Raw genomic sequence first — 23,618 nt, forward strand, 5'->3', positions numbered from 1 at the left:
CTCCCCCTACACACACACACACACACACACACTCACTGGCAAAAAAGTGGGAAATGTAATTTCCTGTACTGGAGGGGATGGAGTGTGTTTGGGAGGTTGACGTAGAGAGAATCATACCTCCAGCTGTGGACTACAGACAGTAGGACACACAGTTGGGCAGACAGATAGCAAGACAGACACACAGATAGACAGACAGGCAGAAAGCCAGGCAGGCAGACAGATAGACAGGCAGAAAGCCAGGCAGGCAGACAGATAGACAGACAGGCAGAAAGCCAGGCAGGCAGACAGATAGCCAGACAGACAGGCAGAAAGCCAGACAGGCAGACAGATAGCCAGACAGACAGGCAGAGAGCCAGACAGGCAGACAGATAGCCAGACAGACAGGCAGAAAGCCAGACAGGCAGACAGGCAGACACTAACTACTGTTTTATTTGTCCTCCCACACACACACACACACACACACACACACACACACAGGCACGCACACTCACTGATAATGAGAGAGAGGATGGAGAGAGTGCCCAGTCTGGGTCTTTGTCTGCCTAAACTGGATCCCACAGGGAATCCTTGTGTCGTTTCAGAGGAGCTCTGTTTCGGGGACACAGGGCTTCCTTTGCTTCTTTCAGCTCGACAAAAGAACAGTTCCACAGTGAATTCTTTTAAAAGCACAAAGCTACATGCAAAACCCTCCTAAATTCTCATTTCGAATGAAGTTGCTGGTCAGAGTTTATAATCTGTCCCACCCCAAGGGAGGAAATGTTACTATATTGTAACTACTCCACTGTTGTGTGAAACACAGATAACAAAAACATAAACAACAACAAATATGCTAATTTCCATGTCACCGTTTCAAGAGATTCTGGGCTCTGATTGGTGTATCCCTCTCAGTCCCTCAGACTGGAAATGTAATCATTCTGGTTGTGTTTTCATAGAAGACTGCTGAGCTAGGCAGCATCCAGAACACTTGGCAGGAGCCCGGGAACACACACAGGCCGAAGAGAACACACACTAGGGATGGGGGGGTAGTTGTCGATAGGGTAGGGTATTCCAACCTCTAGTGAATCCAAAAACCTAATAAGTGCAGCTTCTGCACGCTCACTGCTGTTGTACTCTGTTGTGTTCATATGGGTCCGGGGTCTCCTTGACAGACAGAGGTGTCAATCCGGTAGCCAGCTCAGCAACTTCATCATCTCCATGTCTGGGTCTGCAGGGCATCTGTCTGGCAGCACTGGGAAGCCTATGCTAACTGTGGTGGCGGGAGAGGGTTTTCAATACACGTTTTTGTTTACAAGCTTCGCCTGGAGCTCAGATGTGAGAGGAGAGACAGCTTGGTGAAGCACGGAGACAGAAAGGGTTCAGTTATGAGTGCACAACACTGCTCTCTGGTGGACAAGAGCGCAACTGCGTGATTATTTCAAATCGTACTTACTAACTCTAATGATAGTAACACTGCTTATGTGTATTTTTTTGGCCTCGGAAAAGCATGTTTGGGCACTCATCTTTCATGACAAATCATGAGCGTGCTTCGATGGGTAGGTTAACGCGTGGTCATCAAACACATTACTTGAAGTGGATGGAACAAGGAGGAACAAGCCTACATGACTCAAGTTGCTAATTGCATGTCAAAAGCAACTATTATGACCACAAAACATTTCTGTCACATAGAGAGCTTCCTTCAAATCATGACAAGCCAGGTATGGATTGATAGGCATTTAACAGTTTCAAACAGTTAATAGGATAACAAAATTAAAACGAATAATTGTTATGATGAGAAACGGATGTCTGATGACACTGTTTATTCATTTCCCATCAAGATCGTGTGCAACTGTAAATTGATCACTTGTTAAGTGTGAACATGCTGGTTTAAGTCCCACAGAGTTTACCCTGGAGGAGGGGCGTGCAGAAGAATGTAAGGAAGAACAAACTTGTTGTCGTTTGACCTCTGAGTAGCTTCTGGGGGGTTCTTGTCTTGCCAACCAGCTCTGCTCACAGCTTAGAAAACAATCTACCTGACCTCGGGACCCCCAAGATACAGCCACAGGCCCAGGTGATTGGCTGAGCCTGTCTGAGGCAAGGCCAAGGTCAGCTGAAGGTGCAGCACATTCTAGACACAGGCAATATGGTCCCGTTCCCCTTCCCCTCCCCACAACAGCACCCGTAACTCTGAGCACACAATAGGTTCAGGGTAAACCCATGAGCCTTCATCTAAATGGGTATGACTACAGGCAGGGGTTGTACTATAAATTGGTTCATAATCTACACAAATGTAACAAGTAATTTGATTTGATATTTACACATTCAATGAAAAATCTAAGAATACAACTGGTGGAAATGCACCAATACAAATACCTTAACATGCACTGACACAATACTGTATCAGCTGTAATGATGATTCACACAATACTGTATCAGCATGAGGGTATATTACACAAACTCAACATGTATCTTCTGAAAGGCTCCCCTTGTATTCAAACTTCATGTCCACAGTTCTGTCAACCACAGGAAAGAAAGACACAGTTCATTCAAACGTAGCTTTTTAATTGAGATAATTGTTTATTGTTAAATATGTGTAATTTTATTTAACTTCTACCGAGAATCATGACAATTTAAGCCTTAACTCCAGAAAGTTCACATCACCTTATAGATGGTCTTCTCATATCATCTGAATTCAAGATAAACACATGTTTAGGAACAATTAATCTGTGCCACTGTGAACTGCTTAGGGCTGTTTGAGTTCAGTGTTCAGAAGTGTGATGTGTGTTCCCTACAAGTGTAGGATCACCTTCGAGGTTGCTGCATGTGTCAAGCATGTGTTTCTTCATCATGTATAGCATGGAAGCCACAAAACAAATGGCCAAAAATAGCCCGATCCCTGCTCCGATCCAAGCATATGTGGCATCTGTAACAAACAAACAAACAAACACCAACAAGGGGGGAGTAACGTCACACATGTTCCCAGTCAAAACGATATGTTGTGATAGCAGCTGCAGGTTAACCAACTGCTCATATCCAGTTCCTGTTTAGTGGAAGTGAGGCCAGAACACACGTGAGAGCTGATAGATTTTGCAACCTGTTTACTTTAGCCTCACTTAGTGGGAGGGAGATATCTCAGTCACAATCTTTGTCCTCTGGGTCTGGGCTAGTATCAGACTGCTGTTGCCTCACTGGAGCACTCATTTGGAAACTCAGTCCTGTCTCCAGTTCCGGTTCCACTACAGTGTTCTAAAAACACTGGTGTTTTAACTATTTAGCTCTCCCAGGGATTTTGAATAATGGCACTTTGGTAGATTGCTGTCATCAGACAGATTCAGTGATGTTTGGACAAGGGATTTAATAGATGACTCAACATGTGATCAGAACATTGGATAGATAGATACATACATAGAGAAAAAACAATTTACCTGGCTCGTTGTCGCTTTCAAGTCCGTCTCCTGTCACACATCGCAGCACAGACTCTGAAACATAAAGAAGGTCACCGTAATGTAAGACCCCTCACCTTCTTAGCAGTTTGGCGGTCGTCACCACCTACTCAGGTTGACACAGTTAAGACGTTGACACAGACGTTGACACGAATAATCAAGTTGACAGGAAAGAGATCAGAGATCTCTGTCTCAGGGCTGATAAGGAGGGGGACTTCCTGTTTCTGTTGGAGTTCAGTAGCTGGCTGTGCTCAGCAGAATCCCCCGTCTCATTGAATGACAATCGTTTATTTGTGTAACCCGAATAACCAGGTGTATCCTTGCATTTACCAATTTAAACAAGGATTTGCACACATCATGTGCTTGTCCATCTCGTCAGAGAGGATTCTCAGGTTCAGTCAAAAGTATGGGAGTCACGTATACCGTGTGTGGATGTTAACAAAGATTCACTGTGTCTCACAGACTTGTGTTTACACTCACTCTACACAAGGTACAGTCGTAAACATGGCCCAGGTCATCTGCCAGCATCCTTGGATCAAGTGTATTTACAAGTAATGATGATTCACCAAGGAGTTCTGAGAAGGATTCAGCTATTTTGGGAGAGCTACTAGATATCTATTTAGCAGGGCAAACCAAATAGGTGGTTTTCAGCACTTACCAGTTATGAAGACTTCTAGAGCTGCAAAACGGCCAACGTTCTGAAGCATCTTCATTGCTTATTGCTGGATCTGCCTCTCTCTCTGCCTCTTTCTGTCAGTCCTTCTCCTTTGTTCGGTCCTTTTCACTCCCTTGTTTCAATGTTTATGCCGTACTGTGAGTGCAGATATGAAACCATTTCCTGTGTGTGACCCATAAAAGGGTTTTATATGCGATGAAAGAACGCCAACACGGCAGCCTTGAGTCCAGCCTCCAGCACCGCACCCAGCACTCTCATGCACACGAGCTTCAACAGTCTTCTGCCTCGGAAACTTGACTTGGGGCCATCTCTATCTCTTCTGTCTCTCTGTCTCTCTCTCTGTATCTCTGTCTCTCTCTCTGTATCTCTGACTCTCTCTCTGTTTTTCTCTATGTCTCTCTCTGTCTGTCTGTCTGTCTGTCTGTCTGTCTGTCTGTCTGTCTGTCTGTCTGTCTGTCTGTCTGTCTGTCTGTCAGTCTGTCTCTCTGTCTCTCTGTCTCTCTCTGTCTCTCTCTCTGTCTCTCTGTCTATGTCTCTTTCTGTCTCTCTGCTGTCTCTCTGTCCATCTGTCTCTGTCCTTATCTGACATGACCTATGATAGTCAGTATGGATTCATACTGTAAAAAAGTGTTTCAGTGCGTGTACAGTACATGGGATGATAAATCGATACCGTCTTTGTCTTCATGCCTTACTATTTAACAAGCAGGGCACTTAACTGCATGTGACCTGGGAAGGCTGTTTATTGCATGCTGATGTTTCACGAGAATAAATATTTTGTTTACACAACGGGATCAGCGCATGTAACTGTATCTGTCTCGAGTCGCTGCAGAATGTTGGGCGATGGAATGTTGGGTGGCGGAATGTTGGATGGGATGTGTGATATGGTGGTTGTTGTTGAGCAGTGAACGGCTGCATGTGGCATTTGGGCCAAAGACAAGCTCAGTCATGTTCCACCACAACAGACAAACATAATACCGAAGGGTTCCCAGCTCTGAGAAACATGCCTGGCGAGGGGTTGGAATACCTTTGGACAACACCCATTTCACGCGAACAACCATCCTCCACACACTTGGACATGCTCACAAACACACTGATACTCTACCATTGGTGTTGATAGCTAACCCCAAACATCTCCCATAAGAACAAGATGATATCCCCATGGTCTAAAGACAAGACGACCACCAAATGCTTCATTTCTTGACACCCCCAAAACAAGTTCCCTGTACACCTTCAAGAATGACGGCTTGTTCCACCAGAACCTCAGCTACTACAATGCTGCGTGTCCCACAAAAACAGCAACTACAAACTTCCAGTATGTATTGCAGAGATCCCATGTAACCTTCCAAGGGGACGACTGTAAGGGAACCCTGCCAGTTTGCACTTGACCCTCACCCTCCCCTCTTTGAAGCGTCTCCATCTCGCCCTTCACACTTCATGTCTCTCCTGAATGAAAGGCTTCATTGTTGGAGGAGTGTAGATGTGAACCTGGAGCGGCCCGCCCCGTCAGCTGCCTGGCATGCCTGGACTGAGTGCCAGAGACCGTCAGCCTACCAGCTGCTAACGTTAGCAAACTCCTCCACAGACACACCCTTTTATACACATACTGTATATATACACACACACATAAAACACACACTGCGTGTAGATTAGAAGGGAGGTGTGTGAGATAACGGAAGTGACTGAGATTAACATCTCATCTGGGCCTCTGCAGGCTGTTAGACAGACATGGCTTGCATGGTGATTGTGTGTGTGTGTGTGTGTGACATCAGGCTTTGAGGGATTTCTGTAATTAGATGAAGCTGAAAGGCAGAGAGAGGGAGGTGGGATCTGGCTGGGTAAACCAGAGGCTCAAGTAATCAAGGCCAGAGCCTCCAGCATTCTGCTGGAACCATCAACCCAACCCAATTATCCCATCATAAGTACACCGATTTGAAAGTTTGAAGCTCATGCGTATCTGGCTCCCATCTGATCCAATCACAATGCTCCCCAGGACTGTGAGAGGTTTACAGATCCAAACATATTCATTCGATTTGAGCTCAGAAAAAGCAAGATATCTTTCTTCATTATTTCTCTTCATACTGAGTCATACATCTCAGCCTCTTCATGCTCCTTGAACCAGTTTGCCCATCCCATCCTGGCGCCTGTGTATCCTTGTGGCCACTAGAGGGCTGAGCTGTGGTCAAGATCAATACCGGCTCCTTCTCACACTATGGTCTTCCATAGTGTGGAAGTCTTGCTAACCTGCTAGCCTGTCTTGCTAACTTTGGTTACAGGCATTTATTGTCTGGCAAAGGTTTTGTGTGTTTAAGGGTTATGGGTTATGTCTGAATCTTTCTCAGCATTTCTCTTTCTTGCCTTTCCACCCTAATAGGATTTGAGAGAGACTTTGGTCGCATGCATCTATTTTCAGACCAACGTCCGACGTTTTGAGTGCATTCTTCACATAGTCTTTAAACACAACACTGTTGTAGGGTTAGGGTTATTTTTAAAACCTTTATAAATATTTTGCGTTTGTCGATACGGTTTCGGTTCGTTCCTGACTATGAAGGGAGCCAATCCGATATGGATAAGGAATGGTGTTTTAATTCCATCTGCATGACGTTGATGCGTGTGTCCCTGAAGTGGTGGGTCAGAATGTCTGGTTGGTGTCCTCCATTGCCCTCCAGTCTGTCTGATCCTGTGACTCTGCGGTACCCTTGTTTGTTTTCTCCACCTCTCCGGGTGAACCCAGTCCCTTGGGACACCTGCACTGGTCAGGGGTTAAGTAAGTGTGAAGGATGGTTGGATGCATGATAGGTAACCTGGGCTGAGAAGCGAAGGCTTGAGAGGCCTAGGCAGGTTAGCTGATTTTAGAAGTATTCTGCAGGCCAAGGTTTGAACCTGGTTGGTGACATGGAGGAACCATAGCAACAGGGCAGGTGGCCCCAGCCAGTCAGTTCAGCTGTGCTAGCTTTCAGCAGCAAACAGGAACTATGGGCATTCATCCAGCTGCCACTCATCCACATACTGTGGTCAGTGAAACAGAAATACCTGCTTTTACTGGGCAGCCATGACAGTTAGTCAGCCACACTTGTGTCTGCGTGACTGCTCCGTGGATGCTCTGCCAGCCAGCCAGCCAGCCAGGCAGCCAGCCAGGCATCCAGCCACATCCCGAGCACTGCCTCTCTCAGACCCATGTGTGGTTGTCCATCACATGGTCACACAGGCCCAGCCTGCATGCCTGCTATCCTCCAGAGAGAGGAGTCCTCAGCTCCAATCTCCTATTATAGCATTGGCTGGCTGGAGGAAGGTTTGACTGGAGGAACGGATACAAGAGACCGTTTGGGTCTGGGGTTGGAGGCTGGGTTGCTAGGCGGAGTATGAGAGAAGGAGGGGATTTAACCATGGTGGCCCAAAAGGTGAGAAAGAGTGTGAAGCGTGTGCGTGAGAACAGAGGACATCAAAGACAGAGAGAGAGAGAGAGAGAGAGAGAGAGAGAGAGAGAGAGAGAGAGAGAGAGAGAGAGAGAGAGAAAGGGAGGTAAAGACAATGGGGGATAGGGAGAGAGAGAGGTTACAGATGGTAAGTGAGAAAGAGAGCGAGAGTAAGAGAGAGCGAGAGAGAGAGAGAGAGAGAGAGAGAGAGAGAGAGAGAGAGAGCGAGAGAGAGAGAGACAGAGAGAGAGAGAGACAGAGAGTAAGAGAGAGAGAGAGAGTTGGACTGTAGATAGTAAAGGGAAATGCACTCAGATTGCACTGCTCTAAAATGTCACCCCAGTGCTGACAGCGCAAGAAACCAAATATCCCCCAAACACTGAAGGGACTTTCCCTCGTCAGAAAAAGTTACCATAAGTAATCACATCTTCATCCCTTGGGATCTTTTTAATTCTCAAATGTATTCAAGAAACTTAGATGTTAGACTTTGACTTCACTAAAAAGTGAAAGTCTGCATCTTCCAACAGGCTGTGAAACAATCCTTGTGTATATGCAACTAAGGCAATCTCTCACTTCAAACGTGAACTTGTTACCCTCTCTACAAAGTCTCTCTCTTGAAAGACAAACCCATTCCCCTTGTGTCTACCCCCTCAGCCAACAGTCTGCACAGTGTGTCTGTCCACTCAGCACCGCCAGTGTCAGACGCCCTGCAGGAGTGAGGCTGGCCATGGCCGCCTCAAACAGGTGTGACTTTGACATGTGACTGATTAAGTTGGACGTGGAAGGTGTGACGAGATGAGAGGCAGGCGGTTACTGTATGAAATACAAGGCTACAGAAATAGAGCAGCTGTCAGATAGAGCCGTTTCCTCCGGTATTGTACAGAGGGCCGCGTGGGCATCACACAGTGATTGACGTTTAGGGACTTGGAAAACCATGGGGGGTCGTATAGAGCTAAAGAGGTGGAAGGCAAGCATGTGGCGTTTGCATGACGTTTAATGGATTAAAACTCATGTCAATGGAATGTTTAAAGTCAAAGTCAGTCTCAAATAGGACTCTTCTCCTCTCCCACTGGCTAATTTTAAGCTAAAGTCGCCAACAATCTATATTCCTCTGATCTTCACAGCAAGAACATGTTTCAGTCATGGCAGGACAAAGCAGGACCACCCACCTTTCACCAGCCACACCTAGTGCAGCCTGGCCCAGCCAAGCATAGACCCGCCCAGTGCAACCCTGACCACCAGTTCAGCCTGAGCTGGCTTGGTAAACAAAGCATGGGTGAGCAGCAGTGTTGAAACCAGACCTTTCCCCTCAGGGGTCATCTGATACTCCAATCCCATCAGTCTCCTCCTCACGGCCAGTGAGTGAGTGTGTGTGGAACTCATGCAGCCCAGATTATGCAATATTCTATATCTGACAAGTTGTTTGCATCGAGTCACGGGCTAAATGTTAGCCAACCGCTAACCTAGCCCACCCCCCTGACACCCAGCCCCCCTGTGTGTCCAGCAGCTAGGCCAGTGAAGGCTCCACTCAACCTGCTCACATTGGATGGCCTGTGTAGTCTCATACAGGCACTTAAAAGTATAGAAGGCTCAGGGTTCGGACCAACGCTCTGCTGGCGACAAAAATAGCCAGTGACCGTTTCCATCCCATCTGAATGCCAGGCTGCTGCCACTTGACACCCAGAGCTTCTTCCAACATGCGGGCTAGCTAACTGCTCCCAGGGTTACTGCTCAGTTTGGCCACGCTGGCCGCCGAGGCTATTTCGGTAGCCAGTCTTCTGTGCTCACCTTTGGGTCCCGTTCACCCATCGCATTTCAACGTAGGTGTGGAGACTTGAAGTGAGTCCTGCTACGTTAGCCGACTTTGGCTGCTTTTTCTGGTTTTTCTGGTTTTTGGTTGTCAGTCGAAAAGTTGCTTACAAACCCTTTTTTTTCTTTCAGCAGGTGCTGTGGATTCATCTTACTCTACGGATTTTTCTTATGACCTTTTTTCCTGGCTTGTTTTGACCCTATGACCCTATGGGATACCCAATCGGAAGGTGAGGAAGCTTTAGAACTTGAATTGGGTGAATGTTGGCCTTTCCCTGGAGACATGAGGAAACGGGCAGATTAGCCAATGTGTTGTGTTTCATGAATGCTCAGGAAAAAAGGTTTTTAACGACAACTTCTACATGTTGTTTGGTAATAGTGAATGATCATTTCACACGAGAAATCATTTCCATTTGAATTTTTTTCAATCACGTATATAAACAGAACCTTTAGAACTGAAATTATGCTACAGTATGCTGCATACTACAGTGTAAGCTTGATGCACCAAATGCTCTGTGTGACACTACACCAGGCCTATCTCTCTACTGTATGGGTTTATCTAGAGGTCCTTTAGGCTCCTAGGTGAGTGAGCTTCCTCTACTGTGGTTCCCCTTGGGTATAAATGCTGCAGCAGGTGTTGAGAAGGTTCCCTGGTCTACGGATCAGATAATCCGACTCTGGGAAATAACTACACAACAGCCAAACTCTCCTGGAGAGCCAGTGCATTCTCCAGCCTACCATCATGAGTTTGTACTGGATCCAGTTCAGTGTTTTGTGTCAAAGGGAAAAGGATTCCTCAGACCTCCCTCTTTGTTTGGGGGAATCAGTTTACTTAAGTGAAGTTGAGATGATATCCGTTCGGAGATAAATGTCAATCCATCTTCCACCATGGCTGTTCTCCACTTCCCATGGTGTTTTAGAAACAAACTCTCTCTCAACAGAAACACTTTGGCGGCAATACTTCACATACACATGATGTCAAACTTGCTTATCTGTGTTTGTGTTTATCTCTGCCTTACTGAAGTGGTGGTACTTTTAAGGAGTGGTATTGAGGGAACATTTAAGAGGTGATTGATAGGCCAATGGTAAAGCTCTCTGGTCAGACTGTATATCTGGGTTAATGAGCTATTCTAGGCCCTCACCCAGATAGCTAAACTAAGCTACACAGCTGCTGCTACGTTGGACCGGGAGTGATATGTTGTGATTTACTTGCATTCTCAACGCTCAGTTTAAACTTAGTCGCCATCTACAGCTTTTAGTAGCTGTGCCGTGGGCATGGCTTGTGTAAGCCTCACTCGTTAATCAGAGGTGGAAAAGATGTTAAGGTCTTACTGTATCTTTTGAAGGTGACCACGGGGGCGGTGAGTTTGGGTCCACTCTCTCAACAGCGCTGCGTACACACACCCGCACACACGCACAAGCAAGCGCTATGCTGACTGGGCAACCACAAATGGTCCAACAAATAACATGGGACTCCAGTGATATCTGTTTTGGACACACCTTCATGCATTTACAGCAAACTTAGACAGTCATGCCGTGGCCTATCGTAGGTTATACAAGGGACAACAAGAACAGACGTTTTTATCGTGGCTTCCATAAAGATTGAATATTAACGAGACCCTAGGGTCACTAGTGACTATTTTCAGGCCACTTACTGCCATGGTCATAGCTCATATTCAGGAGAGGACAAGGAGAGCTACACCGTCCGGTCCCTAAAATAGCTTGGCCACGATATGGAGTGTTTGTATGTGCTGTACACAGCGACAGGATGCCTTGGTTTGGCATGTCATGTACACTAAGGTCATCGGTGGATCTATGGGGTTCAAAGACATTATAAAGCTATTTAATTGAACATGGGCTTGCATGTTATGTTAGGACTCACATTATCAACATCCCAAAGCCTGGAAAAGGTTGACAATGTGACACATGAATATACATAGGGAAAGATTAAACCCTTTTTAACAGACAGAAAAATACTGTGCCTGCTTTAATGATAGTCAACATTCAGTCTATGTTTGTACATTCAGTACAATAATTCTTCCCATTTGTATTTGTCTCCTGTTTGTCTTTCACTCCCACATTTTAGTCACATTCATCTCTCTGATATTTGCATGCAGGCATACTGTACACTAAAATCAAAAGTTAGACAGTCATTCTAATTCTGTTCATCTCTGTCTCCTCTCCAGGCTGCTTGACCCTACTGTGGATGGTAAGCTGACCTGTCAGGGTCCCAACTGATCAAGACCACCAGACAACCCGCTGCGGACTGAGGTGTGCGACCAGCGACGTCCTCACCGGGACTTCCCGTTTTGCCGCCATGACATGCGTGGAGAAGCGTCCGCTGGGCCACCGCGCCGGAGGGGTCGGCATGCTGCACCACCGCTTCCCCAACGGCTTCACCGAGGTGTTCATGGACGAGACGGACCGCGAGGTCAGCAGCCTGACTGACCGCGCCTTCCGCAGCCTCTGCGTCGGAGACGAGGCCGTCTTCAACGATGACTTCTCCTACGGATATTCTCCCTTCAGCTGCCACAAGCCTCTGGTGGAGATGGCCTCGAAAAAGACTCTGAAAGAGAAGAAACAGCTCCAGCAGCAGCAGCAGCAACTTACCAACGGAGGCAGCAGCCCTCAGAGCGGGAGACGGAAGAAGGAGATGTCGTCCACGGTGTCTTCGCTCCTCAAGGCCTTCGGCACTGCGGAGGATGGCGGTGAGGCCTCACTGACTAAGAACGGTTACTCCTGGGATAAGTCGGCCCTCCTCAGCATCCAACAGGAGCTGTCAGAGTTTTCCTCGGATTACCATAGCATCCTTTCTGATGGACAGTTCAACCATTATAAGAATTCCAGGGACGGGACGTCCAAGAAGTCTGGCAAGGACGGTTCCCAATCCAAGAACAAACATGGGAAATCCAGCAACAACAGCAATCTGAGGAAACTCAACATCAAAAACTTTTTTCTGCACAGTGAGTTCAGCCCCTTCCAGGCGTGGAGGAACTTACATAGGTTTCCATTCAGCCAGGGGGACATTGTCACCTCCATTATCCCCTCGGACAACCTTCCAAAATGGTATGACTCGCTTCTTTACAAAGAGCTGACGGAGGCACATCGGATAGAGACTCTGCCCACAGAGGAGACAAAAACCTTCCAGGACTCTGCCCCTGTGGAACCCACCCATCTTCCTGCTCCCCCTGTTCCACCCAAGGTCCTGCCCAAACCCCTCATCTCCCTGGCTGAGAAGAGGTGCTCCTCCGAAGGAGGAGAGGCTGGCGCCCCCTGGAGGCGAAACCGAGCTAGAGCCAAAAGTGCCGCCCTGGGTAACAAACCTGGTGTGCTCTCCCCTCCCCACGACACCTCCAAGCAGGCGGACGTCAGTCCATCACCGGGTAAAAAGGAGGTGGAGGTGAAGGCGGTGGAGGAGCCGGGCTCTGTACCCTCGACTCCCTTCAACATCTCCCAGCTGATGACTCCGGTCATCCCGTCCAGACAGTCGACCGAGACCTCGGAGGTCCTGCAGATGGTGTTCTCGTCCTCAGCCTTGGACTTGCCCCTGAGGCCCGGCTCAGAGGCCAAGGTGACCCCCGAACCACCAGTCAAACGGGAGAGCTACAAGTCCATTGCCTCGAGTCTGCTCTTCAATCTGAAGGACAACAGGAAGAGGGTCAAGAGCAGGTACAGTCCGTCCAGGTTCAAAACGTCCGAGCTGACTGACCGCAGTAATCAGTCTCCGAGGTTGGATCCGACTCTCTTCAAATATTCCTACGCTGGATCGGACGGCACCGCTTCTGGTTTCAGCACGCCGGCCATTCTGAAGGATGGACAACCCATACGCAGTCCGCTCTTGGAGTCCTCCAACGGCCAGACGGTTTCACTTCGGAAATACCTTGAACCTGAAAGGCCCATATCGGACGATTACTTGATATCAAACCTATTGCAAACCAGAAGAGAGGCGGCAGGCAGCAGGAGTCTGAGTGACTCACAGGAGAACAAAGGCACGTATGGGGGTTCCCCCTTCATAAACTCCAAGACGAACAAGAGTCCACTCGCCAACAAACAGAGCTATCCCTCCTTGAACCTGTATAAGAAAGCTAGTCCTGAGACTGAGGTGAAAACACTCAACAGAGACACCCTTTTGGTTCCCAACGACAACCCTGCATGGGAAAGCACCCAAGGAGCGTCTCCCCTGTCGGACGGCACGGCAAGGCCGACCAGAGACGCCACCGAGATGAAAGACGCCAAAGATAAAACTGTGACTACAATGGACATTATCAGAGCTGCCAAGGAGGCCATAAGCGCCGCGAAAAACAAAGCCCTGTCATCAACTCCAAAAAGCACCAAGAAACAAGCCAAAGATGCGATACAATCGAGGGAGAAGGATGTGGGTGAACAGGCGCCGACTACCAAGAAGCTGACCAGGAACACCAGCGTTGTGTGGTCTCCTGAGAAAAACCAAGGTCAGGCCCCTGATAGGACAGAATCACAGGACTCCACAGCTGCGTCTAAGAACAGCGATGCTCGACGAGCGCCCCCTCCAGTACCTCGACGAGCCGCCGCCAGACCACCTGAGAAGCACCAGGCCAGGGACGGACTCACCGACGGGGAAACAGGAAATGATGTATCCGTGCCAAAAGAAACGGCGCCAGTTAGAAAGCAAGGCCGGTTGAAACACATCTTCTCAGCCAGACAGAACAACTACATCAAAAGCCAGAGATCCGCGGTGTCAGACGGCGGCGAGGAAGAAGAAGAGGAGGAGGAGGAGGAGCCCGAGCCTAGAGAGGAGGATGGATTGAGCATGGACTCGGAGAAAGACGATAGACGTCCAGAGCTGATAGCGCCTAGAGAGATTAAAGATAGTGAACATATCATTAGTGATTTACAAGCATTGAAAGAGCTGGAAAGGGCAAGGCTAGGCGAGCGAGAGAACGTGAAGAATAAGACGTCAGGCCACATGGAAGAGGAAGCCAAGGTGAAAAACGACCTCATTTCGAGGGAGCTCAGGAACATCAAGCGGGGCATGCTGTCGATGAGAGGAAACGCCTTCTCCAAAAGGGAGCCGTTTGCCAAGAAAGAGCCGGAGCGGAGCAAGCGCGAGGCGTTCGAAAAGGTTGACAGCAACGTCGTCATCAACAAGTCGCTGATCAACGACAACTACGACAAGGCCAAGATGGCGCTGGAGGAGGTCATAACGGAGAGGCTGAAGAATAAAGGCTCGAACAACCAGGAAGAAGACGGGAAGTCGGTGCCTGAGGGGAAGGCGCAAGAGGACAGCTACGTCGCCAGAGTGCACGATCGCAAACTAGCCAGGCAGGACGCCCAAAGAGCTGCGGACGACAAACAAAATGGCGCGGAGGCATCGGTACAGAGAGAGAAGGAAGTGAGAGAGAGGCTGGGAGACCTGAGAGATCACAACCACATAAAACAGATTCTCTCCCAGACGGAGAACAAACATAGTGACATTCACAGGGTGGGAGCGAAGGTCAATGCGCCTGGCATGGACAGGGTCAGCGCGGAACTCCACAGAATCATAAATTGGTCCAAGGAAGAACAAGACACGCCCCTTGGTGATAGTAGTGGTGAAAATGAAGGGAGGCTGAACGAGAAAAAGCAAGTCCACGTGAATGACGACAGAGACAGCAGTGAGGCGAGCTCTACGAATGTATCACGACAGACTTCTGTCGAAACAAATGAAAGTCAGATGAGGGAAAGGAGAGACAGCAGGTCCGAAGTGCCACCTGTTCCTCCTCGTGTTAAGAAAGGATTGAGTAAAAAAGATGGGAGCAGTGAGAAAGACGCAGAAAGTGTGTGTGAGGACATCTGGCAGAGCAGCATGAAGGATAGCGAAGACTTCCAAGCCGTGAAACAGAGAGGTCAACCCACAGGCCAAGACAGCGAGGCTGCAACCGAGAAAGAAGTCACCCAGAGTCAAAGTTCAGGTCTAGATAGGAATACTGAAAAGCTCAAGGTTGCAGCAAACACTGAAACGGATGCGCTCAGAACAAAGACTGTCAAAGAACAACCCAAGGCCGAACAAAACGACACCAAGCCACCTGAAGAGCCTAAAATTAAGCGGAAAGCCCCTTTACCACCAGATGACGAGAGGGACACTAAGGAACACAAAAGCCCAGCACACAAAGAGAGAGACATGCCAAATCCATCAACTGAAAAACCCCAAACACCTAATACAATTCACCGGGACATCTCCTCTGGTGGAGATGGACTTGTTGATGATGTGGATGTCCATGGAGAGACGCTTTCCCCATCCTTCCGGAACGTTCACACGTCCAACCAGAGTCCGCCAGACAGGAGCAGTCAGTCCTCCAAATCGTCCTACTTCTCCGTAGAGAGCACCCTGCACAGAAACACAGATACCGACTCCGCCATCTACCACTCCCTGGACAATCTGATTGATGAGATGGATGAGGAGGAGGAGGAGGAGGAGGAGGAGAATGTCGGAGAGGATCTGGGGAAGACAGAAGTGAAGTATTACACTGTTAGTGACCATGACAGTGAAGCGGAAGTGGAGGACATGTCAGAGATGTCTGCTGCTGAGTCAGAAGGGGTGGAAATACCTCATCCTGAGGTCAAGAGAAAAATATTATGGTCGCATGTGGTGAAGAGGAATGACGATGAGGACCAAGAACCGACAGTGCAATCATCGTCGAGCAGTGATGTGTGTTCTCCAACCAATAACCTATCACCAACCACTCAGTCATTGCCCAATAACCATGTCTGTTCACCAACCAATAACCTATCACCAACCACTCAGTCACCCGCCAGCAGCAATGTCTGTTCACCAACCAATAACCTATCACCAACCACTCAGTCATTGCCCAATAACCATGTCTGTTCACCAACCAATAACCTATCACCAACCACTCAGTCACCCGTTAGCAGCAATGTCTGTTCACCAACCAATAACCTATCACCAACCACTCAGTCAGCTGCCAGCAGCAGTGTCTGTTCCCCCACCATTGAGAAACCAGCTTTATTCAAAGTCAAGGACAACACGTTCAATCACAAACGGCCCGTGTTGCACCTGCCCATCCACGACCCCGTCGATCGACCTCAGCTGCCCAGAGAGAGTCTGAGTGCTTCTGAGAGAGGGGAAGAGGATCACCAACATCCCAAAGACAAAGTGGACCCCTATCAGCCAGGCTATTCTGCCACCAGATCAGATAAACCTACCATCAAAACGACAGAAACATCCGATCACGCCACCCCCTCCTCCTGTTCACCCATGTCTCCCTCAAACCTGGCGCCCGACAGCTTCAAGGCCAGCCAGTACGGGGCTTTCCTCACAGTGCCCCAGGAGAACGATAGAGGCTTGGGCTTGAGCCCTTCATCCGAGGGGAGGGAGAGCCTGGCAGCCAGCACAGCGGACACAGCGGACACAGGGGACACGGACACTCTGTCCAACCCTGCCGTCCTGGACGACGCGGAGGAAGAGGCCTCCAAGGTCCCCAGTGAGAGGTCGGGCTCTGTCTGCAGCGGGAACGACTCCCAAGGCCCCAGCAAGCCCCCCGTGGTCCCACCCAAATCGGAGAAGGCCCTCCTCCGGGCCATGAAGCTGACCACCAGGAGGATCCAGAAGGAGGAGGCCAAGAGTAAGCCATCCCACAAGAGTCGTGGCAGTAGCAAACACGGAAGCAACAAGCGCAAAGGGGAGAAGTCGGAGCAGAAGAGTAGCAGTGTGGAGGAGAGGCACCCGGGTTCGGAGGAACACCATGGGGACAGGGCGGAGCATCCCGGTCACCGGGATCGCCGCGACAGGACGGAGCGCAGCAGCCACGGCGACGGAAAGCACGGCCGAGAACCGAGGGCGGAACACGGCCGCCGCAACCACGGCGACAGGCACCATCGTGGAGGGGGCGACCACGGCGGCCACAACCGAGAGACCGGGGAGAAGGTTCACCCGGGTTCCTCGCCCTCACAGCGTCCCGGACACGGTGCCGCCAAACACAGCCACGAAAAGTACCACAGCGCCGACGGGATCATCAGCGGCGTCCCGGTATACAAAGCCCTGCCCGGCGACAGACACCTTGTCCCTGAAAACAACCAACAGCTCCAAAGGTCTCAGAGCATCGACAGGTACGTCTCTGACAAGGCCGAACACAGGCTCAGGGCAAGTGAGAAGCCGGCGTGCGACAGAGCCGACCCGAGGACTCAGCGAATCGAGCGCTCCATCATGGACGAGCTCCAGCATAGAGGCAGGGTCAGAGACAAGCCCGCCAGGGACAGGCAGGGCCAGAGGAGCCGCAGCATCGACACCTACATCAGCGACACGGCCGACGCTCCGTCCAATCCCGCCAACTTGTCACGCCAGTCGAGCTACACCGGCCAGCTCTCCCGCCAGTCCAGCATGGAACACACCATCGTCACGCAGTCCTTCCCCATGACTCAGCGCAAGCTCCTCCAGGACCCTGACTCGGGCCAGTACTTTGTTGTGGACATGCCTGTCCAGGTCAAGACCAAGACTTTCTTCGACCCGGAGACTGGGAATTATGTTCAGCTGCCCGTGCAGCCTCCAGAGGGCGCTGTCCCCCAGGCCTCTACCATGGAGGTCCTGACCACCCCGCTGGTGCTGTACCATGGCTTTGTCCCGGTGCCGGTGTCGTCCGTGACGGCGCAGCCGTCGGCGGTCCAAGTCTCCCAGCAGGAGCAGGAGTTTGAGCAGCGTCTGGAGATGGCGAGGCAGAAGCACAACAGGGAGGGACACCCCTACCTAGAGCCGGTGTACCGATCACAAGACCACATGCTGGGGGAGTTCCTGGGCACAGAAGAACTGGACTGCATGAGCTGATAGGCTCTGCTGGTGGCCTTATGGACCCACTCACCCGGGGTGACAGCAGCCCCAAGGCAGACCTGGGGGAGGCACTGTAAAGGCAATGTGTGGTGGACTGTGTGTGCTGACTGACTGATTTAAATAGCTTTTGACACGGATTCTTGGGACTCTTTGTTGTTGTTTTATACAAATGACTGGTTCAGAGGAGAAAGGGTGAGGGGGCAGACTGGTTCAGCAGAGGAAGGGTGAGGGGGCAGACTGATTCAAAGGAGGAAGGGTGAGGGGCAGACTGGTTCAGCAGAGGAAGGGTGAGGGGGCAGACTGGTTCAGCAGAGGAAGGCTGAGGGGGCAGACTGGTTCAGCAGAGGAAGGCTGAGGAGGCAGACTGGTTCAGCAGAGGAAGGCTGAGGGGGCAGACTGGTTGTGACCCTGCTCCCTTCCTGAACCCTGAGGGGGCTCCTCAATACTGTAAAAAGACAGATACGACTTAAACCTGGGGGAAGGAAAAGGAAAGAGAGGGAGAGAGAGAAAGAGAGATGGAGCTTGAATTAATTTATAAGAAATGGAACTCAAGTATAAATCGCGTTTTAAGTGTCTGGTTTCAGGGATTTGTGAACGATTTGTATGATATTTGCAGTTTGTACAATTTGGCGAAATACTGTATAACAGTGTGAAAAGAACATGGACGTTCCATGTAGGCCTACGTTATGTATTTTACATGTAAACAAAGACAGGCAGATTGATTGTAAATCTTAAAAGGAGTTTAATATATTTACCTGAAGTGGTGGTCTCTATATTTCAGTTTTTTGTTGATGTTGTTCAATTGATTTTAATGCTGTGTAAAGTTTCTGTTTCTTTTTCGAGTTATTTTTTCACCTAACCGTTAAATCTCACAATTAGAAGTTTATCTACTTGATTGATAAAAATGAGATTTCGCGTTTCGATCTACGTTTCAGTAAGTCTTGATTAAAATGGCCATTTGGCCGAGTATTATAAAAAATATCTTGCATGCAGAAGTTTTCAATTGATGGAACTAGGGTTTTCAATTGATGGAATTGGTGGTGAGTCTGTCAGACAATGTTTTGTTTGATGCTAAAATACTTGCGAGTTTGAATGGCATTGGCACAAGTGGCAATACTTTATATATTTTCTAACATGCAGGAGATGTGGACATGTCTTGCACTTTGGTTGTATTTTGCATCCAATGTCTAGATAATGCAGGGCTGTATTTTGTCTGTGAACCATTCCAATAAAGACATGTTATGTTAAAGACTGATTCTAGCCATACATTGATTCCTTGTACGGTCGTGATTTTCCTACATATGTCACCCAAAATGTGTGTCTAAAGCAACACAAAATATAGGCTGCTTTACTGAAGGTGATTTCAATCAGCAGATCTGTTGGCCATCTACTGTGCGAAGAAGTTCGCTTCATCGCTGAAAACAGATACAATCTATTTAATAACATAAATTGGATAAAGTGTGAGAATATATTACTATCATAACAAAAAAGCCCAAGCAATTTGCGCATCAGTTTAACAACTTTTTAATTTCGATTCTTTTTTTAAATATATTTATTTTATTCACATTGTGCAATTACAATAATTGTGCATAGCAACAATTACAAGGCCTACTCTTTGATTTCATTGTGGGTGATATTATAACATCACTGATAAACTAATAAGTATCTATAATATTTAAGAAGAACAATCGAAAAAATCCATAGTGCCGTAATGGACGGTAGAACTATTATCCCCACCCAATGGAACGCGCGGCATCAGCACCATGGCCAGCACCGAGCATTTGCACAAAGAAACCATATTTTAAATTAACAGTTTATTCCTCAAAAAAAGCGCAACATAGTTTGTACATTTCATTCATTTTCCTGCAAGGTACCCTGAACATAATTTGAATACGTGGAAAATATAAGCTGTAAATTCACAACAACGTGTGTGATCCCAACTCAGTCAATGACAGCCACAGCTAATCGCCACCATGTCATCGTACTGTTTCAGAACTACGTTTTCATCATCGTCGAAATAAAGCAAACTGATAGACTGAAGTTTGTCAGGCACGCAGCACGGTGTATCCACTTCGTTGGAGACCTTTAGCGCATACATGATGGACTGCACAGTCGCATGGTTGGTGGCGCGGAGATTCTCGCCAAGAGGGAACGGACAAGAACCCTTGCAGTGATAGGTGTTGTATCCCCGCGGGGATATGATCCAGCCAGACCAGCCTATCTCCTCAAAATCCACGAAAAGAGGTACCCTCTGACACGTCAAGGGACGGTTGCGGAGGTAACTAGGTGCCTCGCGCCTCCGCCTGGCTCGGTTTTTCTCTTGATCTCCAGATTCTGCTACATGGTTGGCGTGCCCTGCAAGCGTACGGTACATAACCGACAATAAAAGGTTAAGCCTATGCTGTGCATCGTCATATATACCCCATTATCAACAACCTTCTCGTCAAGAAAACAATACCTAGTTTCGGTGATTGGTGATTAGTGGTGCCCGGTCTCCCGTCGTCTGAGAATATCACCAGGTAGGCGTCCTTATCTTCCCCCGGCGACGAAACCACATATTCCACCCAGTCTCCTGAAGGCAGCGTTGTAACTACCAGAACACCATTGTTCTCCTCGCTGTTTCGGATCCACTTTGACACCTGTCATGAACGATCCCAATTTTATAAGTAAATAGTTTTAATAAAAACTTAAGTCAGCGTGTTTGTTTTTCTTCTTGTTTTTTTTTTTTTTTTTTTTTTTTTTACCGTTTGCGTGACATTGAAGACCTCCCATCCCTGAGTGTGTATCGGCACCAGACGGGATGTGATCAAATTTCCTCTCCAAGGCTTAACTCTGCTGTCCAACACTTCATACAAGTCCACCTGCTCAGAAAGTACCATATATTCAGTGGAAATTGGTATACATTGCTACAAACATCTGCATTAATCTGCATTCAACTTACTTTGTAGAAGTGGGGTCCATAGGACATCCCTCCGAACTGTCTTTGTTTTTGCCTGAACCAGCGGAACTCCGCCTTGATCATCTTCTCATCTCGTGCAAAAGATGAGAGGTTGAAGAAGTGAAACCTTTCACCTGTGTGTCCTTTGAGAACCAACATACCTAACGTTAAACTTACATACAATTGTCATTTGAACGGTCATGAACGTTTTTAACTCAGGCAGGACAAAGCACACTATGTGCGCAATTACGCACACTTGATGACCCACCTTTATCCTCGAAGCTCCTCACCACGTTCCCTTCCAAGACCTCGTGGTTCCGGGGTGTTCCGTACGAGTCTGCCACGGCGTCGTATAAGTCCAACATAAACTTGGGCGCCTTCTTGTGCGGCCCCGAATAACTCTGAGGCAAACCGTTAAGGTGGAACAGCTCTTCCAGCTTCTTAATAGTTTTGTTTACGGTCGAACGAGGAGGCTCTTTGGACACCCCATCATAAGAGATACTGAAGAGAGACACGAGGCTCATCTGCAGTGTGAATATGAGCCTGACGAGTAGACTCTTCATAATCATGCTAGCGACTGAGCTCGGTCTGTTGAGTTGGTAATTAGTAAAATGACTGCCTTTGGTAAGTGAGAGAGCCAGGCCCTGTTTTAGGCATACAAAGGGCTTACAGCTGATTGGTCGGGATCATTGGATGATCATTATAAATCTATAATCCAGTATCCTAAACGTTTGAAGAGGGTTTGAGTGACAGACGAAACAATATAGCCAATACAAATGTCTCATAGCCTATGCATGATTTCCAGTTGACCCACATAACCCACAGCGGTTCTTCTGACCCCTTTGTCTAATCAAATATATCCTTGTCAACACGTCAAAAACAAGGAATAGATCACGCGCAGGAGAAAGCGGATGGATGACGTCCACAAATTGGCAACACCAAGATGGATGATTTGCTGAGTTTGTCCTCGCATGTTCCACCATTCCGTTTATTCGTTATCTGTATGAGGCCAGTTGGCCATCACAGAAACAAGAGCAAACGAATTAGCACACCTGTGACGCAAATGAAAACTAAGGTTTAGCCTCCTTGATGTTGAATCCTCAAAAAACTGCGCTGGTCCTTGTGTCCATGGCACCGCACGCTGGGAACTCTCCGTTTGGGTCTTGTTTGAAGAGTGACTCACAGCATGATCGTTTAAGAGAGCGTATGTGTCTCCACAATCGCAGATGATGTTGATTCGTCTGTTAAACTAATCGCGGATGATCTCAGATCAATCAAACTAACAATAGGGATCAAATTATTGAGATCGTTCCACTGATCAATGGAGCTTTCACTTATAACATGTTAATTAAATTAATGTCCCTTGAACCCCAACGACAGGATAATCCCCCCTCAATAAGAAGCAATTACTCACTCATCTTTGTCACCTTGGACACGGGCCCATAGCTGGCTGTCAGAAGGTAGATAGACGTCTATTAGGGCCGTAAAAACCAGCACAAAGAAGAAGAGAATGTCCCCCCCCAAAAAAAACAACGTGACATTGACCATGGAAACCACCGTCTTATATGTGCGTCACTCCCAACACCTAGGTCTACGTGGAACCCCCTCTGCACTCTATAAAGCGAGTGTGTGGGATCTCTTCAAATGTTTAGATAAGCCATGTGCCAATCTGAGATAGACTGGGCGGGAGCCACGGTTTGACGGCAGTCGACCTATCGCCGGGGAAAGACATTTACTCTTAACGGACATCTCATTCTCGGTAAGGACTTGATGTTAAGTGCAAAAATGTAACTTCTGTATCAAGTTTTGTGGAACACAGTCGTTCGGTATAACTGCATCTGCATATAATAACTTTAACCATACGTTGTCTGACGGATAATAATTGCTATACTCTCTTTCTTACCGCAGATGGCGCCATTGACTAATGTAAAACTATATCCAACAAACCATCGTATTCTTTTAATCCCTATGATTAAAACCCATTAAATGAAGTGAATACACTACATCTGAGAGTAGATTCCTATTCAAGTGCAAATCAGCTTCCTTCAACTCACAGTAATAGGAAAGCTTTTAGTAAGTCATCCTCAAACATGTAGACAGCATTTAAGCTACGTCTGACTGGTCACTGGCATTGAATAACCAGCAATGCTGCAGCTTGTGTTTCCATACCGAGGGACTGGTTACTCCAGCATGGCTTGATGTGAAGTTAAAACACTATAGACTTCTGGTTCTAGAATTCTCCTCTGTGTCATATTCCATTCATCTTGATAACGCTACTCTGTGGGACGACTGGGCAGGGAGTAGTTGAAAGAGAGACCAGACACAGGAAAAGAGAATGCCGGAAAAAACTGACACACAGGCCAGACTTCCACACAATCTATTTCAGTCTTTTTCCCTTTATCTGTCTTTCTATCTCTCCTTTTGTCTCTTTCTCCCCTTCCCTCCAGAAAAACCCTCCTCTCTGGTCATTTAGAGTGATCATCCATGTCAATGTATAGGATTAGACAGTGGAATGACTCTAGACTGGTGCTGTTCTAGACATCTTCTCTACTCTGACAGTCTC

The 23,618-nt window shown here is 48.0% G+C and overlaps 2 protein-coding genes across 3 annotated transcripts; one reads left to right on the forward strand and one right to left on the reverse strand.

Moving 5' to 3' along the window:
• The first annotated feature begins 9,353 nt into the window (after positions 1-9,353).
• On the forward strand, positions 9,354-18,114 carry LOC124462935. The gene is made up of 2 exons (XM_047014650.1): positions 9,354-9,547; positions 11,504-18,114. The coding sequence occupies exon 2, from the start codon at positions 11,635-11,637 to the stop codon at positions 18,112-18,114; it is 6,480 nt and encodes a 2,159-aa protein (XP_046870606.1). The 5' UTR covers positions 9,354-9,547; positions 11,504-11,634.
• Positions 18,115-19,691: 1,577 nt separating this feature from the next.
• LOC124462931 (bone morphogenetic protein 2-like) lies at positions 19,692-22,662 on the reverse strand. Of its 2 annotated transcripts, none has more exons than XM_047014646.1 (6): positions 22,470-22,662; positions 21,324-22,054; positions 21,059-21,198; positions 20,862-20,978; positions 20,576-20,756; positions 19,692-20,472 (listed from the first exon to the last, which is right to left on the reverse strand). In XM_047014646.1, the coding sequence occupies exons 2-6, from the start codon at positions 21,622-21,624 to the stop codon at positions 20,063-20,065; spliced, it is 1,149 nt and encodes a 382-aa protein (XP_046870602.1). In that variant the 5' UTR covers positions 21,625-22,054; positions 22,470-22,662; the 3' UTR covers positions 19,692-20,062. The 2 variants fall into 2 exon arrangements, with proteins under 2 accessions (XP_046870602.1, XP_046870601.1); XM_047014645.1 differs by having other exon boundaries at positions 21,324-22,304.
• Positions 22,663-23,618: the final 956 nt, after the last annotated feature.

Source organism: Hypomesus transpacificus, unplaced genomic scaffold, assembly GCF_021917145.1.
Source record: "Hypomesus transpacificus isolate Combined female unplaced genomic scaffold, fHypTra1 scaffold_265, whole genome shotgun sequence".
Classification (NCBI taxonomy): domain Eukaryota; kingdom Metazoa; phylum Chordata; class Actinopteri; order Osmeriformes; family Osmeridae; genus Hypomesus; species Hypomesus transpacificus.